Source organism: Podarcis bocagei (assembly GCF_964188305.1).
Source record: "Podarcis bocagei genome assembly, chromosome: 17".
Lineage (NCBI taxonomy): Eukaryota > Metazoa > Chordata > Lepidosauria > Squamata > Lacertidae > Podarcis > Podarcis bocagei.
The window spans coordinates 43,166,041-43,185,284 of NC_138143.1; the positions used below are offsets into that span (position 1 = coordinate 43,166,041).

The 19,244-nt window shown below is 41.1% G+C and overlaps 1 protein-coding gene across 2 annotated transcripts in view; it reads left to right on the forward strand.

Annotated features, from left to right (window-relative positions):
* The window catches only part of GSK3B (glycogen synthase kinase 3 beta), a 64,237-nt gene that overhangs the window by 17,126 nt on the left and 27,867 nt on the right, over nucleotides 1–19,244 (forward strand). For both annotated transcript variants that reach the window (XM_081176702.1, XM_081176703.1), the window contains exons 2-6: nucleotides 4,309–4,502; nucleotides 9,160–9,243; nucleotides 10,846–10,956; nucleotides 16,191–16,321; nucleotides 17,832–17,938. In XM_081176702.1, coding sequence (XP_081032828.1) covers nucleotides 4,309–4,502; nucleotides 9,160–9,243; nucleotides 10,846–10,956; nucleotides 16,191–16,321; nucleotides 17,832–17,938 — 627 coding nt within the window. The remainder of the gene's footprint in view (nucleotides 1–4,308; nucleotides 4,503–9,159; nucleotides 9,244–10,845; nucleotides 10,957–16,190; nucleotides 16,322–17,831; nucleotides 17,939–19,244) is intronic.

Genomic DNA, 19,244 nt, shown 5'->3' on the forward strand with positions numbered 1-19,244 from the left:
TCTTTTCAGGCTCCTACTATCAGCTGATCATTGGTGCCTGCAGAGAGTCTTTGAAGCACTGACAATCAGCTGATAGTTGAGGCTTCAAAGTTCTCTGCAAATCCCTTTTGACACAGCTGCAACTTTACTTGCCCCAGTGGTTTTAGTAGGCGTAACTCAAATATGTTGGAGAAATTGTAGTCATAAAGGTGCATACTGTGGTAGGATTAGGAATGCTTGTTAGTGGCATGCTTTCTGTTTGAGGTTTCTCAGAAAATAGTTCAGATATTGAAATAAACCATGGAGCTTACCCCTCAATTATGTCTATTAAGTATATATGAGCATAGTAATTCAGACATTAAAAGAGTTACTAATATTTCTAATGGCAGAAAGTGAGGAGGAATTAAAGAACCTTTTATTGAGGGTGAAAGAGGAGATCGCAAAATATGGTCTGAAGCTCAACATCAAAAAAACAAAGATCATGGCCACTGGGCCCATCACCTCCTGGCAAATAGAAGGGGAAGAAATGGAGGCAGTGAGAGATTTTACTTTCTTGGGCTCCATGATCACTGCAGATGGTGACAGCAGCAGCGAAATTAAAAGACGCCTGCTCCTTGGGAGAAAGGCGATGGCAAACCTAGACAGTGTCTTAAAAAGCAGAGACATCACCTTGCCAACAAAGGTCCGTATAGTTAAAGCCATGGTTTTCCCAGTAGTGATGTATGGAAGTGAGAGCTGGACCATCAAGAAGGCTGATCGCCGAAGAATTGATGCTTTTGAATTCTGGTGCTGGAGGAGACTCTTGAGAGTCCCATGGACTGCAAGAAGATCCAACCTCTCCATTCTGAAGGAAATCAGCCCTGAGTGCTCACTGGAAGGACAGATCCTGAAGCTGAGGCTCCAAGACTTTGGCCACCTCATGAGAAGAGAAGACTCCCTGGAAAAGACCCTGATGCTGGGAAAGATGGAGGGCACAAGGAGAAGGGGACGACAGAGGACGAGATGGTGGGACAGTGTTCTCGAAGCTACAAACATGAGTCTGACCAAACTGGGGGAGGCAGTGGAAGACAGGAGGGCCTGGCGTGCTCTGGTCCAGGGGGTCACGAAGAGTCGGACATGACTAAATGACTAAACATCAACAACAACAATATTTCTAATAGCATCCTAGCGATAGTTCAAAAACAGAAGAATATGGAAATATGGAATGCCTGGACTTGCCACTGTTGTATCACAATGTATGGGATGTAACCATTGTGGACAAACTATCACATCAGTTATGAGTAGTTGGGGGCAAGGAAACTCTAGATTAGTTTTTTGCTATTTTCACACCGCACCAAACAATAATATGCTCCTTCCTCAGTCAAAACTTGATCTGAATGTTGCATTAAGTGTCTTTTAAGAAACAGATACTCAGGACTCTTTCATAATACAGTTTCTCCTTGTTTCCAGGACCAGCGGGTCTGGACGGAGCAGGGCCGGAGATGAGTGATTAGTGAATTATAAACATTTTTATTTGAATGTATGAGGAATGGATATTTTGTACGTATACTGTATGCATATTGTTGATTTTATGCTTTATTAGGTCGCAACGTGTCCACCATCTTTGTCTGCTTTTTAAAATGTAGATTTTTTAATACAAAATCAAGCATAGAACAAGGTTATCTTAGAAAACAGGTCAAGAGACATAAAAAAGTGGCCAGAGACATCAGTAATACATTCCAGACTTTTGATATAATAGAAATTATAACAAGTCTATAAAAATAAAAACACAATTAACATGGATATCCCTTATTTACCAGGTGGATGAACTTCATTTCTAGTGAACCTTAGCTTTATACTGTATTAATAAAGATAATAAATAACCAGATAAAGAGAGAATTGGGAAATGACTTAGGAAATAAAGAGGAAAAGAAAATTAAATACTTAGGAGTTTGGATTGCATCTAAAAATCTGAACTTATTTCAAGATAACTATAAAAGTGTGTGGACCGAAATTAAAAAAGACTTTAAAAAATGGGAGCAAATGAATCTGTCATTTTTGGATAGAATATCTGTAATGAAAATGAATGTTCTCCCCAAAATGATATTTTTATTTCAATCATTACCGGTAATATCTAACTCCAATTGCTTTACACAATGGAAAAAAGACATACTAAACTTCCTATGGCAAAAGAAAAAAACAAAGATTAAATATAAAATACTAACAGATGAAAAACATGAGGTGGGTTTGCTTTCCCAGATTTGAAATTAGATTATGAAGCAACCTGTTTAAGATGGATGAAAGAGTGGATCAAATTGAACGGTGTAAATATACTGGATTTAGAAGCTGCTGATCTGATCTATGGGTGGCATGTGTATATCTCTGGTATAAGAAAACTAGGGTACACAAGGGATTTTAAAATCAGGTGTCTCTCTAAGGTCTGGATGAGGCATAAATATATTTTAGAAAGTAACACTCCTGGTTGGTGAAAGTGGTTGCAGTAAAAAGGATAAATATGGATAGGATCTGGGAAAAGGACAAAGACCTCATGGAATATAAAATGGCAACATAAAACTAAGAGATAGGGAGGAGGTGTCAAAATTGGATACTTGACTGGTTTCAGTACTTCCAAACAAAGCAGATGTTTAAAAAAGATAAACAGGATTTGTACAAGAAGAATCAGAATTTGAAAAAGCGATTTTAGGGTCTAACAAAAAAAAATCTCGAAAATATATAAACTATTGCTAGAATGGGAGACTAAAGATGAACTTATAAAGGAGGCAAGAACAAAATGGGCTATTGATATTAGGCATTTTATTGAAATTGCTGAGTGGGGAAAAATATGGAATTCAATAATGAACTCTGCATGATCATATAAAAGAAAATATGCTTAAAAAATGCAATATAGATGGTACTGACACCAATCAAACTGACTAAAATGTATAAAAGAAGCTCAAAACTATGCTGGAAATGTCTAGAAGTAGAGGGTACATTTATTCATTTATGGTGGAAATGTAAATGAGCAAAGGAATTTTGGGAGATGGTGTACAACGAGTTGAAAATATATTTAAATTCCCATTTCCCAAGAAACCGGAAGCACTCCTTCTAGGCACACTTGGGAATGAGTTACCAAAGAAAGCTCACAGCCTATTTCTATATGCAGCAACAGCTGTGACGATAGTATATGCAAGATATTGGAAACAAAGAGAGACCCCAGGGAAAGAACAATGGCTAAATAAATTAACTGAATATGCAGAGCTTCCCAGTATGACATCCAAAATAAGAAATCAAGATGACAAAAAGATGAGGAGTGAGTGAGAATATCTAGGGGAATATTTACAAAAAATGTCCTCAAATATAAATTCCAGGTAGGGGATACTTTGTGACCAACAGGAGACAATATAAAATATACTAAAGTGTGGAAAATAAGATGAAAGAATTGATGCATATGCAGCTGAGCAAGAATTAAAAAGAACTGTCATGGAATGCTGAGTGGGAAGTCGAAAAGAACTACTGTATAAGAATGGAAAATGGTGTAATTGTAAAACTGAAAACAAAAAAAGGACCAGTTTCTGTTTGAGTGCTTCTGCAATGTTAACCTTTCAGTATTGATTTTATTATAGTATTTTTCAGTGCTTTGCATATTTAGAAGAATACGTTTCTCAAAGAAGCAACCCAGTTGAGTTCAGGTTATTTTCATAGTTGACCAATATACTCTATTGTAACTAACACTGAAAAACAATAAGGGAGCTCAAATCTTACTGATATTCTGCCAAGTATAATGTAAGAACTTTTATCTTTTTGTGTTCTTAACCCTGATGCTACTGATAACCTGAATGCCAAATCTTCAAAGTCTTCAGAGAGAAGAAGCTAAAAGGAGAACTGGATAGGAATGCTTTTATCTGCAGAAAAGTAGAAATGTGTTACAGTGGGCATCATGTGTCCCAGATCTCTGACTTTGCACAGCAATGTCCTTTTTTATCAGGAAGTTCACTGGCCGTCTCACCTGAATAGCACCTGAATAGCACTTTACAGGTTTTAGCCAGATACTCAAGATTTATTGCAGTAGTTTCAGTAGAATCAGTAGATCCATATTCATTGGAACAGTATAAGCAATAATAAATATGTCAGCTTATATTTCTCCATCTTATGAAAATAGGAAACTGCAGAAATAAAATATATATATAGTGGAACAAATAAGTAGTTGGGAATACTCTTTTTTATAAGGAAATGCCTATTTAAAAGCTATCTCTCATAACACAGTTTTCTATATGGACATATACCTTGTGTGATATTTTCTTTTGTAATAGATTTTTCCATATTAACTGTCTCACTTTTTGTATATTCCAGGAGACAAAGATGGCAGCAAAGTGACCACAGTGGTAGCAACTCCTGGACAGGGTCCAGACAGGCCTCAAGAAGTTAGTTACACAGACACCAAAGTGATTGGAAATGGATCTTTTGGTGTTGTATATCAAGCCAAACTCTGTGATTCAGGAGAACTGGTTGCCATTAAGAAAGTTCTGCAAGACAAGAGGTTTAAGGTAAGAAGTAAGAAAAGTCAAGAACATTCATGATACTATTTATTCTGTTCTTATGAGTCAGTCCTTGATGAATGATGTTTCCCTAGGGAGTATATTGTGAGCATTGACACTGTAGTCTTATGATGGTATTTTTGTGCAGGATATATAGGAAGGAAGCTGGAAATTCTGCCTTTGAACTGTAATGCATTTCTTTTGACCTTGTAGTGATGTGATGACATCTCAATAATCAGGTGGAAAGAAAACTACTTTCTTAGTCATTTCATTTTTAAAACTTCAAATTATTCAGATATATTAAGGTTGCACTGCTTCCTTTAGGCATGTTCACCCATGGGTAGTTGGAGATTTCCCCTGGGGCAGTCTATTTCTTGCTGGGAGGGTGTCTGGATGAACCAGCAGAATGTGATTCTTTTGTGCCCAGTCTTTTTATCTGTTGCCACCAGACACTTCTCCCATCGAGAAACTGGAGATTGCTCAAGCATCTCTGATCAGCAGTGGCCAAAGGACTCAACAGCTCCCTAACTATGCCAGTTCCTTATACCAGCCTTCAGACCAACTACCAAGTAATAATACATTGAGCCAGTGGGAGATTTACCCCTGTCACTGCTTCCCAGGGATAGATGAGGATCTGGCTTTACATAGAAGCAGCTGAGTCACTCAACTGCTGGTGCAGTACACCTCTGCTGAGCAGATCAGCCTCCATCCAAGTCAATAACAGGGATGAACCCTATGAGGCAGAGTGAAGCAACATGGAGGCATTTAAATTTCTGGTGATACTGCTGCACAGGGAAGGGGCAAGAAAAATATGGTGGTTTCAGTCAAAGTTCCTGACCCCTTATAGCTCACCTGGTCCTTAGAAATGGATCAGAACCAGCTATTAACTGGCCAAAAGAGCGCGAAGGGACAAAGGGAACCTGGGCTTTAGCTTACAACTCAGTGCTTTCCCCAGGCACCCTGAGTGACAGAAGTAAGGACCTGGACAACTCATACACCTACAAACAGGAGACCAAAGTTTGGGATTCACTATGTCCTTAACCCTTCACTTATTAGAAAATAATCTTCATTGGTGTGCGGGATCTGGAAGAGTCTTGGTCACTTCCTGAAGTAAAGGAGGGACACAAAGATTCAGTGGGAGGGAATCAGGCTCTGCGATGTAATATGAGCAATCAAAATTAAAATTAACTCCAAGCTAGAAAAGACTGTTTTGTATTTTATTGTGGGGTGGTGTAGGGTTTTATTGTGGAGGGTTTTGAGGTCCGCCTCCTCTCCTTGCTTGACCCAACAACCTCCAAAGCAAATACCATATTTTTCGCTCCATAAGACACACTTTTTTCCTCCTAAAAAGTAAGGGGAAATGTCTGTGCGTCTTATGGAGCGAATGCGTGTTCCCTGGAGCCGCATTGCCCAGGGGCGAAAAGCAGATCGTGCTTTTTTTTTTTGAAAGAGGGAAGGTGGTGTTGAAAGGAAGCTGCTGAGCAGCTGATCGACAAGCAATCGGGAGGGAGATAAGGCTGCGGGTAAAGGAGGCTGCGGGGGGGGGGAGGTAAAGACCTCGAACTTGCAAGGAGAGGAGACAGGAATACTAAAACAAGCAATGAGGAGATAAATTAGAAGAAAAGGAGGAGCAAAAAACTGCTCCAGCTAAGGAAGAGATGCTAAGGCAAACAAGAGGGAAGGGGTTGTTGAAACGAAGCCACTGAGCAGCTGATCGGCAAGCCATCAGAGGGGAGATAAGGGACGCTAGCAATAAAGGAGGCTGCCTGGGAGGGGGGAGGTAAAAGCTCGTGGATCCTCAGGATTTTTGCATTGGGTCACCCCAAATTCACTATCAGATCACATAGCATGTCCATGGCTACAGCCTGCACCAAAAAAAAAAAACATGCATCCACTGTTTCATGGGGCCGCAGTGGTGCAAAAATGTGGTTACAAAGCACGGATCCACATGGATCTTCAGGATTTTTGCATTGGGTTACCCCAAATTCACCATCAGATCACATATCATGTCAGCGGCCACAGCATGAACCACAAAAATCATACATCCACTTTTCACTCAGAATATTTTTTTTCTTGTTTTCCTCCTCTAAAAACTAGGTACGTCTTATGGTCAGGTGTGTCTTATGGAGTGAAAAATACGGTACAGGGTTCAGGAGAGATGTTTTCTTTGGAACTGCAACAGAGGAGGAAATCCCTTATTGGTTTCTGCTCTGATCCTGTTAATTATCAGCCTTCCTTGGCTTTGAAGTTTGCATTTAAAAAACCAATCCTGTAGGCTAGATAGAAAGATGCAATTAATGTTACGTGTAATTTGGCCCTGAAGTGGATTTGAAAATTATTTGTTGAAAGAGATCAGGGAAGTGGGATACATGGAATTATTCTCATTTTATCCTTGTACAGCCATATGAAGTAGGCTAATCTGCATGATAATGACTTGTTCAAGGCTACTGAGCTACCTTCAAGCAGGGATTTGAACCTAGGTTCTCCTGAGGCCCAAATGAACATTCTAATAGCTATTTTACTATTCTGGCTCTCTAATATGGGTTCCAAAAGTTTCATCTGATGACCAGCGTACATGCAGACTCAAGTAAATGTGTTGTTGCATGGAGTACCAAGAAGATATTGAGGAACCAGCTTGCTTTAGTTGGAATTGACCTAGTTGTGTCCATTTGATTGTCTACCAAACACATATGAATATTTTATAGAAATGGAGGTAGTGTGGAATGCTCTTCTGATTGATACTTTTGCTCAGGTCCAGGTTGTTCCTGGAAGTGGGCTTTGTGAAGTTACTTATTTTTTAACCATCTGAAATGTTAATTAGCTATAACTAGTTTAAATGGGCTGAGAGAGAGTAATAGGTCTCTGAAATTGAAGGATGAGCTGGTGCAGAGAAACAGCCTGAAAAATAAGTACCGTATTTTTCGCCCCATAGGACGCACTTTCCCCCCTCCAAAAATGAAGGGGAAATGTGTGTGTATCCTATGGGGCAAATGAAGGCTTTCGCTGAAGCCTGGAGAGCAAGAGGCATCGGTGCGCACCGACCCCTCTCGTTCTCCAGGCTTCAGGAATCTATCCACAAGCCATGGGAGCCCGGCGCAAAGTCGCGCAACTCTCCGCAAGCCGTGGGAGAGCTGCACGACTTCCCACCGGGCTCCCACGGCTTGCGGAGAGCAGCCTGTTCTGGGGGCTGGGGTCGGGGGAAATAATTTTTTTCTCTTTATTTCCCCCCCAAAAAACTAGGTGTGCCCTATGGGCTGGTGCGCCCTATGGGGCGAAAAATACGGTAACGAGTAATCTGTTTATGTCAAGAGACACCTTTTTGCTTTTGAATTTGGAAGTAAGGATATTGCTTTGGAGCAGGAGAGAGTCCTCTAATGCTGGGCTTTAAGGTTTTAGGAATAGCTTTAACTTGCCTATCTGCCCCCAAACTAAAACTGGGGTCCCTAGATAGATACTCAAAGGTATCATGGTGCCCACCAAAGCCTTGTGCCCCTTCAGTTTTTAAATTGTATTTGTGTGTTTTGGTTGGGGTTGTTTGCTTGTTCTGTGGATTTGGCCTGTTGTATTTTTTTCTGTGATGGTGGTAGGGGGTCCCTGAGTACACCAGTCTTTTCTGTAAAATTGGTGCTTGACTGTTGTGAACTTTCCTTAGATTTTCAAATGTGCTCTCAGGCCCCCCACAGTGGTAGAGCCCTGAACTAGACAATGACAGAGACTGTAGACTGAGTTTTACTGTCCCAGAGTCAATGCTAGTTTCAGGTGTAGCCTTACTTGTGTAGTGAATTAAAGTGCAAAATTACATGAATTATGCACAATGGTGTGTCACACTGTCTAAGATCCATAAGCTTTCTGAAAAGCAAAATATAGGTTAGCTATGCTGAAATGTTCTTGAATCCTGTCCTCATGCCTTCCACATACTAACGTAGTTTGACAAATGGAGTGCAGTGGGCAGTTACTAGAAAGAATTCCTTTTTAGTAGTCACACCCCAGTTGTGGAATGCCTTCATCAGATACGATCACTTGACACTTACTTGGGGGGTCTGTTCAGTGCCAGAGAAATACCATTTTAGTTCCCCAGACCATTTAGTCTTAATTATTTTAGTGTGTTTAAAATTCTTTGCACTAATGTAATATTCTGTTTGGTTCTGTCTCATTTTTCATGTTTATATTTTACTTTTTGAAGTTTTCAGTTTTTACAGTAAACTGTCCATAAAAACTTGGTTATTGGGAAGTATATAAATATTGTTAATAAACGATTGATTTTGTAATGAGAGGTAATTTATAACAAAACAAATGAGTTTAAACTCTTATGTATGAAATTAATCTCCCTGCTGAAATATGAGGAGCTTCACTGGCATACTGCTGGCTCGTGAAGACCCACCTGTTTAGAGAGGCATTACCCTCAATTCCTAGCTTGATCTATTTGTTGTAATTTCTGTTTTAACTGTTACACTATTTTAATTGTCTTAAAATGTATCATTCTGAATGTTTTGATAAAATTATATTACTGTTAATATTAATAATATATTTTTATATTGGGCTGTATACTTGCAAACCATTTAGAAGCCATTTTGACAATTGAGCAGTACATAAATAAATTAATGCAAAGATTAATAATAGGTTGTGTGCCTTTGTAATACCTGCCAAATATTATTCTCTCTTTCAGAATCGAGAGCTTCAAATCATGAGAAAGCTCGATCATTGTAACATTGTCAGATTGCGCTATTTCTTTTACTCCAGTGGAGAGAAGGTACGTTTTGAGAGGTGTGCAGGAAGCAAATCATTTGGGTTTGTGAGATGGTAGCAGCTGAGTAGTGGAATCAGCAGTTGCTGGCAAACTTCAGGCAGTTGTGCATCCTGCTCCTCCTCCTCATTCTTGTCACCATCCTACAAAAGTAGCCCTCAAAGTCAGAAGGTGGATGAGTGAACAAACAGTGGCAAGGAGGAGTAATTTAATGAGAACTTTACAGGGGGAGAAATGGGATGCATGAGAACTTGCTAGCTTTTGGCTGTGGAGCTCAGTTGAGCTGGCATCATCAGCACCCTCTTCTGGACAGGGAGACCACATTAATAGAATGTTTTATAAAGAAAGTAAGAGAAAGATGGGGACGCGGGTGGTGCTGTGGATTAAACCACAGAGCCTAGGACTTGCCGATCAGAAGGTCGGCGGTTTGAATCTCTGCGACGGGGTGAGCTCTCGTTGCTCGGTCCCTGCTCCTGCCAACCTAGGAGTTCGAAAGCACGTCAACGTGCAAGTAGATAAATAGGTCCCGTTCCGGCGGGAAGGTAAACCATTTCCGGCGCTGCTCTGGTTCGCCAGAAGCGGCTTAGTCCTGCTGGCCACATGACCCAGAAGCTGTACGTCGGCTCCCTCGGCCAATAAAGCGAGATGAGCGCCGCAACCCCAGATTCGGCCATGACTGGACCTAATGGTCAGGGGTCCCATTACCTTTACTAAGAAAAAGATAGAGAGAGAGAAGCTAAATCAGATGAATAATTGGTTAGAGAGACTGGTCAAGAGCTGTAGCATGTAGCAGGTTGCTCACATCATTGCTGCCTACTGGGACGCGGTGGGTGGGTGGGAGCAAGACACGTCCAGCAAAGGCAACCCACCACTTCTGCCAGTGCTTTTGCTCCACGCCATCTTTGCCGCTGCCTGTCCCCTCCCTCTTGCCCTCCCAGTATGCAACAGTGACATCGGAGGCTAGAACACCAGTGCCCCACCCTGCCACCTGCTACTACATGCTGATCATTTGGAACGCATATGCCTACAGAGGCAGTATTTTAACTGTACCCTGTAAAATCTCAAATGTGCAAAATATAATTGCAAATGGCACTCATTGGGAAGGAACTGTTATAACCACATGCCTCATTTAGGATACATTTTGCAGTTTCTAAATTTATTGGTTTCTTCTTTCCAGTCTTCCCATGCCATGCTTCATGGTACCTAGTTCTCATAAACACATCGTCCAGAAAGCCTGCCCTTCAATCTGTTACTAGTACTTGAAGATAACCATGTCACCATATACTTGCATATGTTTTAAATACTTAAATCCTTTTAAACAGATGAATACCTTTTTCAAGGGGTTGAAATATGGGTCAAAGTAATCCTGTTACTTGCCTGGCCTCATTCGCACTGAAAAAATGTACCGTAATCCGCATGATATGGCATCTACAGACATGGTTGTGCTACAAAAGTTAATGCATTTACTGGTATATGGTCTATGGATGTAAACAAGATTGTGTTAAAAAAAATATTGTATCCCTCCTGTAAAAAGCGCCATAAAAAATACCATACTTCTGGTTTCATATAACCTTCCTTCTTTCATCCCTGTCTTTTTCCCATTTCTAGAAAGATGAGGTATACCTTAATTTGGTTCTGGACTATGTTCCTGAAACAGTATACAGAGTTGCCAGGCATTATAGTCGGGCCAAGCAGACACTCCCGATGATATTTGTGAAGGTAGGTAAAATGAAATGATAACCTAGATGGTTGGTTGCTTGGTTGTTACATCAGACAGAGGGCCCCAACCAGGTTTAGATGTTTGCTGGTAGAAATGGGTCTGCTAATGCCCTTTGTTTCTTTCTAATGGCGGCCTCTTGCACATTGTGCAGTGTTGCTTTGGAGAGCTCCTTTGCAGTGGAGACACTTTGTTGGGGAGCGTGCTGCTACTGCAAAGGGGAAGCTCAGATGTGCCATACGACTGCCCTGTTCTTGAAGTGTAGGCTTGTCTAAGTGAGGGTTGATTTAGACATGCTGTCATATCTACATGAGATTTCATGGAATACCTTTTTCAAGGGTATTGCACATGGTGAGGGTACAGATGATACTTATATGTTTTTATTTATGCAGACGGTTGGGCTAGATGACCCTTCTGGTCCTTTCCAACTCTACAATTCTGTGATTCTGTTAGGTTGCTAGGGGTTACTACCCCTGCTTTCCAGCCCATCTCCCACCTGCCAACTCCTTTCCCCCTTCCTATACGCCTTACCAAACTTTTATGTAGCCCCCCCCTTGCTGCATTTTAAAATACAAACTTCTCTTTATCACAGCAACAGCTGTGGTGGCGGCAGCCATGTTGGGGAGGGAAGAGGAGACTTTATCTCCTTTGTTCCCCTTAATTTTGCAAGCAGTGGCAGCAGCAAAGGGTGTATGGGAAGGCTGGAAAATTAAGCCCAACACTGATTCTTTCAAACTCCAATCTGAAAGGAGCGGTGCAGGGCTGCTCTCCCTTTTCCATCTCAGTCTGCTGCAGTTGTGAAGCTGAAGGCTGGCTTAGCCAGTCTACTTGCCTGGCATGCCGATACACTCATTGGCCTGGGCCAGGAATGTCCTGCCTCTATCTTCCTCCTCCTCTACCCCTGAGCTGCTGTGATGGCCCAGTAGCTTTGAGAGTCTAGCTCAGGCATGTCCAAAGTCAGTTTCGGGGGCCTAATTCGTCCAGTCAGTCGGTTTAATCCGGCCCCTGTGGCAGTTTTTCCTGGGGTAAAATAATAAAGAACGTTAACAACTTTGGTCGGCCCTTCGGTCGGCCTTCACGGCCCTTCACTTCATCAAATCTGGCCCTCTTTGAAAAAAGCTTCGACACCACTGGCCTAGTTGGTCAACATGCTGTAGTTTGCAGCACTACCCAGTGGTGGCCCCATGAACTGCAGCATGATGACATTCTTACAATTTTATTACTTACATAGGTATGCAACCCATATGCCAAAATGGCTTCCATTTGCCATCTCCAATGGGTTTCCAGCTTATATAGCAAAGTGCCAAAAAACTAGAAAGGCTGATTCTTGCAATATCTTGGAAGTACTGATAAAAAAAACCAAGAACGACAAGGACTGTTTTAGATATTGAGCAGGAATAGCTTTGTTGATTCTGTTCTAATGAATAGCTTCTGCTTGACATGTCCTGGCCTGTGTTTGGACAATAAATTAATTGAAATATCTTTAGCACTTGCGTTTTTAATAGCACACCATTAGAGTTACTGTTGCCTGTAACTCTTACAGTACACTGTTCTTAGTTCAGAAGCTGGATTAATAATAATAATAATAATAATAGTAATAATAATAATAATGCATACTCCTCACTGTGGCCTTCCTGTCTGCTATGACTGAGGCTTCATAGCCTTCACCTTTTCCCTGGGCAGTTCCTTATAAAGAGCAGATTCCAGTCCTCTGCCCCAATGACCCAGATGTAATAAAATTTCTTCAAATTTAGTAAGTAGTCTAATAGAGGTGAACAAACTGGAGAAAGACACTGCTGCCACCCCCCCCACCCCCCCGATCCTCAGTGTGTTTAAAGGGTGTGGATTATGTATAGATAGTAGAACAGAAAGAGTTAGATTAAAAACCAGCAAAATCCATAGATCTTTTTATTGTAACATACTCTGTTCTATTGTCCCCTTCTTATGAGCCATTCCAGTAATAAAACAAAGCTGTTATATTAGAAATGTGGTGTAATGTAATGATAATGCAGAAGGACCCACCTCTTGTTTGTTTTATGTTAATAAAAAAAGGTAAAGCAAGATGATGATGATGATGATGATGATACGCCATCTGTCTGGGTTTCCCCAGCCACTCTGGGCGGCTTCCAACAAAGAGAAAAAATACATTAAAATGTCACACGCTAAAAACTTCCCTTCAGGTGTCTTCTGAATGTCAGATAATGTCAGATAAGCGATTCCACATTTGAGTTTAAATGCTCTCAGGTAGATGCCACCTGGACTTGGTGATACAAGAAGAGCATCTGCTGGATCAGGCCAAGGGCTCATCCAGTCCAGTGTCCTCTTCTCATCATGGCCAAACAGAGGCTTGTGGGAAACCCGCAGGCAAGACGTCAGCACAAGACTTGACAAGGCAATAGGTGATGATGGTTTTTGCTTTGTCAGTGAGGCCCAGAAGAGGCATGGGGAGCCCTTTTGGCTCAGCAGGCCAGATAGTTCTCTTCCCCCGGCTAACTTTGACAGATGTTTGGTACCACCCACCTGTTAGTCAGGTTGACTCACGGGTTTGGGGGAAAGGCTCTTCTTTGCCAACATTTTGCCCACAGGGAACATGCCGGCAAAGCAGCACTCAGCAGAATTGAATCCTGCCCGTCACCCAGTGGCATTAGCTGTTCAACTGGTATGCCTGTGTCAGGGAACTGCCATCAGTGACGGAGGGAGAGAGCAAGCTCCAGAGGGATCCCAGAGAGCGTCCCGGGAGTGGGAGAGGCAGCCCATCTTCTGGGGAAGGGAATCAGCGTAGCTCCAGTGGAGAAGGGGGGAGGATGGGGGAATTAGCGAGGCGGTCACATGACTCCTTGCCGGGGACCAGCGAGGAGAGCATGGGTCCTCCGCTGCCTACTCCCTCCTTGCGCAGAAGGCTTCTGCGCAGGGAGAGTAGGAGGAGACTGGGCAACAAAGAGCTTCTTTGCTGGAAGAAGTTTAAGCAACGCCCACTGACGGATTCTGCCAGCGATTGAGTCAGCCACGGGTGAATGGCTGTCCGGACAGGAAAGGTTCACTCAGGCATCCCAGCCCGGTGTTGGCACAGGCTTACGCACGAGCAACCCCTAGAACCATTACAGCCTGGTTTGGAGGAAATGGTTTGGCTCATTGGCCAGAAGTGCAAGAACTTTGTCTCTTGTCTCTACAATTTGCCTCAGTTCCTCAGTTTCTTTAAAAGTTCAGGTGTATGGATTCACCCTTTATCTTCCATTGTAAAGACAGATGCAGATAAGTCATTCAGTTTCTTCTCAGTCTGCTTCTCCTCCTTTTGCACAACTTTAACTCTTTTCATCCAATGATCCAACCGGCTCCCTGGCCAGTCTCCTGCTACTCATGTATTTAAAGATTTTTGTCGTTGTTTATTCCATTTTTAGCAACGTACTGCTCAGTCTTTTATTTTATTTATGTATCCTTTGTTGTCTGCTTAAATTTCTTTTTGCTAAAAGAGGAAGTTTCCATTTCTGGAGTTAAACGTGACTGTGTTTGATTTTCTTGGCAGTTGTCCACTTACATATATGTTGAATTTGTTTGTACTGTGGTCACAGCTTGCACTAGCTTCTGTGTGTCTGCGTGCCACTTAAGTTCAGGGCTGACGTCCCTCTGGTTGGTTCCATGACCAGCTAATCTATGGCACAGTTTTTAATGATATTTAAACATTTTACCTCTTCATCATGCCTGGAATTATCCCCTATGTGAGGATAATTGAAGCCACCCATTAGTAGGTGAAATTTAAATTCAAATATCAGGATTTAAATACAATATAAATATAATATAAATACAAATAAAATATAAATTTAAATATCAGGATGGAATTGTTCCATAGAGTTCAGAAGCTGCAATTATGGATTTGAGTAAAACTTAAACAAGCTTATTGTATATCTACCTCTTTCATTTCTCTCTTATATATTAATGGTAGTAGATCTTGCACCCCTGTTTCACATTTAGGACAGATAAAATAAAAATCAGATAATTAGTTAGGAATTTGAAAAGGGGATGGATTTAGATCATTTTAGGTCACTAGTCTGCTTCCCATTTGCTGACTGCAAAAAGAGAGTATGCAACTCTCCTTGGAGATCTTTGGATGCTCTTGGTGTGGCTTGAGCCAAATGGCTTTTCTTCCCTGTGTCTCCACAGGTAACAAACAACTAATAAGTCTAATTGGTAAGAAATATTGTCCCATAGCTCTGGAAGAGAGTGAAAGACCCCTCCTATTAACGAGGCAGGGTATTTGTAGGGACTCCAGTAAGTTTTTTTGAATGTATTTTGACCCAGTTCTCAGATGACTATCCCCACAGTAGAACTCCGTAAAAGAGCTGAGCTCGGTAACTTAATTGTGTGAGAGAGCTCACCCTTCGTAATGCCTTTCTCACTTGTATTCACTTTCTGGACATCATAGAGTCTATATGTGGTCCAAGAAATACTGTATAGAACAGTAACCCAAGGTATTTAATACTCTTTACCTGTTCTGGAGTTTGACCATCCAATAACTGACTCTTTTGTGTAGACTTCTTTTCAGAGACTAAGATGGAGCAGTCTTTTATCAACAATGACATTACTCAGTTTCAGTCATAGCTTGTCTCTGGGGGAGCAAATCAAACACTGCCATAGAATCTGAAGTATAACTTGCTCATAATAGATACTAAGCTAATTGTTCTATAATTGTCCCCATTGTCAGCTGGGCCTTTCTTAAAAAATATTTTCATATTTCCTGTTCCCTTCGGTTTTCATTCTTTTTTCTTGCATGTAAATATTTTCTCAGCTTTCCACAGTACTTGTTTCCATAAAATTTGAAATATTATTCAGCTTTTCTCTATTTTTATAAATGAGGAGGAAGTGTTAAACCTCTTTAGATTTGATACGGAGTAGTGTTAATTAGTTTAATTGATAAAATAACTGATGAACTAGAATTTGCTATTGCCTAATCTTTCTAATAATTTTATACTTCTATTTTTTTATTCTGCTACTGTTTCGATCGTTTCTATTATTAAGCCGATTTGAATTCTGAAGTGGAAGACAAGTGTGAAAGAAAAAAATAAAACACAGAATACATTTATTATGAAAAAAGGACAGTGTTTGGACATTACATCAAAGTGTTGGTTTTAACCATATTTTTTGTTGTCAAGCATTATAGAAAAGTTAGTACGTTAAACCTCCTGCCATGTTTTACTATGGGAGATAATATTTATTTTAAAATCTCTTATTTATATTCCAGTTATACATGTATCAACTATTCCGAAGTTTAGCCTATATCCATTCCTTTGGAATATGCCATCGGGATATAAAACCACAAAATCTTTTGCTGGATCCCGACACAGCTGTCCTAAAACTTTGTGATTTTGGAAGGTAAGTGTCTCTGGCAAAGATTAGTCCAAAGATTAGTGGAGGGACAGTGGTGTTTATCCTAAGCTCCATTTCAGTAGTTGTGGTTATTCTGGCTTGCATGACAAGGCCACTCCCATTTATAACAGTATTGCACTTAATTTTGGAAATGAGCAAAGTGCGCTTGATTGCCTCTGTGTTAAATTTTCCATGGCTGAGTCATGTTGGATAGGGATGTCTATTGAAGTTTATGGTGAAGCAACAGCTAGGCCATTTTGTACCACACAGTAAGTCTCATTGCAATGAATACATTAGTCTTGTGGCAAATATGGTAAAAGAAGATCTGTCTGAAAGTAAATATTTTAAAGACAGGCAAACTACACAACGGCATTATTGTTACAGCATAGAAGTGAAGGGACGCAGGGCCAATATCTGCTTTGCTCAGATGCCAGCGGCTGTCACTCGGCAGCAGCCATTCCTCAGGTTGCAGGAGAGGATGGAAGAGCAGTTCTGCAGGGCCACTTCATTGGCATGGCTGGGAGTGCAACGTTTGACCACCCCTCCTCTTGACCCCAGCAGGTCATTAGAAGGACTTTAGTGCCTAGTGGAGTAGTTGAAATTTGTAAGACTTCACAGTATAAGGACATTTCTATAGAAGAATTAATGATTTAAGTGTCTGGGGAATTCATTATTTTATTTTATTTGAACAGTTTCTATACCACTTAACTACAATAGTCTCTAAGCATTTTAAGGGTTTTTTAAATTAATACAAAAACCTTGAACCTGACCTGGTAATGTACGGGCAGCCAGTACATTTGAGCGCTCCAGACTTTTGAGTGCTGCAGTTATGCTCTGGCGATGGTCTGTCCCCATCAATAGCCTAGCTGTGGTGTGTCTTGTGGGCACGGGAACTACCAACCAAGAGTGTCTCTTTGTTTCCAAGGTTTAAGCTCAGTTTATTGGCCCTCATCCAGTCCAGCAGTGCACCCAGAGAATGCAAAACCCCTTGTGACTCAGATGTTATGGCGAAGTAGAGAAGTGATGACACCCAATTGCCCCCAGTTCCTAAGAACTTCATCCATAGACCTTATATAGCTTTAAACAGCATTGGGGACAAGATTGTACCTTGTGGTACATTGTATTACAAAGACCAGGAAGCCAAAACACAGTTAATGTGTTTCATGGTGTCTTAACTCCCTCTCTCTGTTGAATATGATAGCAGTGGTATCCTTTTCTGAATTAGATTCATAATGAGGCAGAATATTTTGATAACCCAGCTGTCATGCTGTTGTTAAAGATGTTGGGCCTTTTCTGTAGTTCGGATCCTGTGGTTCTGTTGCCCCTGATCCTAAACATCTGTGCCTTCTCCCAGACTTTGGGAAAGTGAAAAGGTATTATGCAACAGGAGGTCTACGTAGTGAAGAGCTGCAAATGAAGGTTCATCTTAAAGCAAAATAACATTTGTGTGTTTAATTGCACTGCATGTTTTTGTTTTAAAAAAATAACGTCTTCCTTTTTCTTTCCTCATGTCTAGTGCAAAACAGCTGGTTCGTGGAGAGCCTAATGTCTCTTATATCTGCTCTCGGTACTATAGGGCACCAGAGTTGATCTTTGGAGCTACAGATTATACCTCCAGTATAGGTATGTGTGTATTTATTTTTAAAACATTTATGTTTTATGTGATCAGAATGGTAGACTACACAATCGCAACTATCCTGAAATACAACAACAAAACCGCTTAAAATCTTCCTGTTGAGGAGCTATTATGGAACACTGCACTTCCATCCCCCCCAAAGCTACAGTTAACATGGATATCCAGTATTTGCAATGAATGGTAGGTGACCCATGCTGTTCCATTATAAAACCAACCTGAAAATCAAGATAAAAGATTCTCATCTGCTGTATTTTCAGCATCCTGTTAAATGGAGCCAAGGCAAATTCTAGTATTCAGGACCTCCCACCTCTATTTTTGTGTGACATCGTGGCATTTTCTGATCCTTTTCTTTTGCCATATCAACAATGCCACCTTTGTTTATTTCTGCAGGATGCAAGCTCTGCTTTGTAGTGAGACAGCCCAACTATAAAAGGCATAAAGGTTACCCAAAGTCTGCTGCAGGGAAGTTTATGGCATCAGACCCTGGACTGGCATAGAGATTATTGGATTGATTAATTGCATATTTTACAAATCCTGCCAGTCCTCCAGTGAGCTGAGGGCAATATACATTGCCTTTCTCCCTCAGTTCTTATCCTTGCAACAACACGGTTAGGTAATTAGGCTGAGAAATAGCGATGCTGGTCCATACTTATCCAGTGACCTTCATGGATGCTTGAGGATTTGAATCTGGGTCTCTCAGTATAAGTCCAGTTTGCTACCATGTTGCATTTAAAATGAGACATTTCTACCACAGCTCTAGAACAAGCAGAAATATAAGAAGCAGAATGTCAGCCACGATCCACCCATTATTTGTTACATAAGTGAAATCTTCAGTTTTCTAGCTGATATGGTTAGCTTATGTGGTCACCTGAAATCGCATAGTTCCAGTTAATGAGTCCATTGCCTTATCATTGCTGTTTCCTGAATCATTTTCAGCATGCCACATCAAGCATTCCCTGAACCCTTTCCAGCACAGCAGGTTCATTCTTCTAATGCATACTGCTAGCTGAGGCTGATGGGAGTTGTAGTCCAAAACATCTGGAAGGCACTAGATTGGGGGCGGCTTTTCTAACGTATACCTGGGACTGAAGCAGACCGCTCTGCGTGCGATCTTGTCAGTATTGGTAGAGCAGCACTGTTCTTTCTAAAATATTGGAAACTAGGCTTCTTTCCTTGCAGCTTTCTTTGCCACAATACCATATTGTAGACAACAGTGTTCAGTTGTCTTCTTTGAGCTATGCTGATTTGTCCTTTACAAGGAACTAGAATCCAGAATGCACAGTGCCTTCCTCC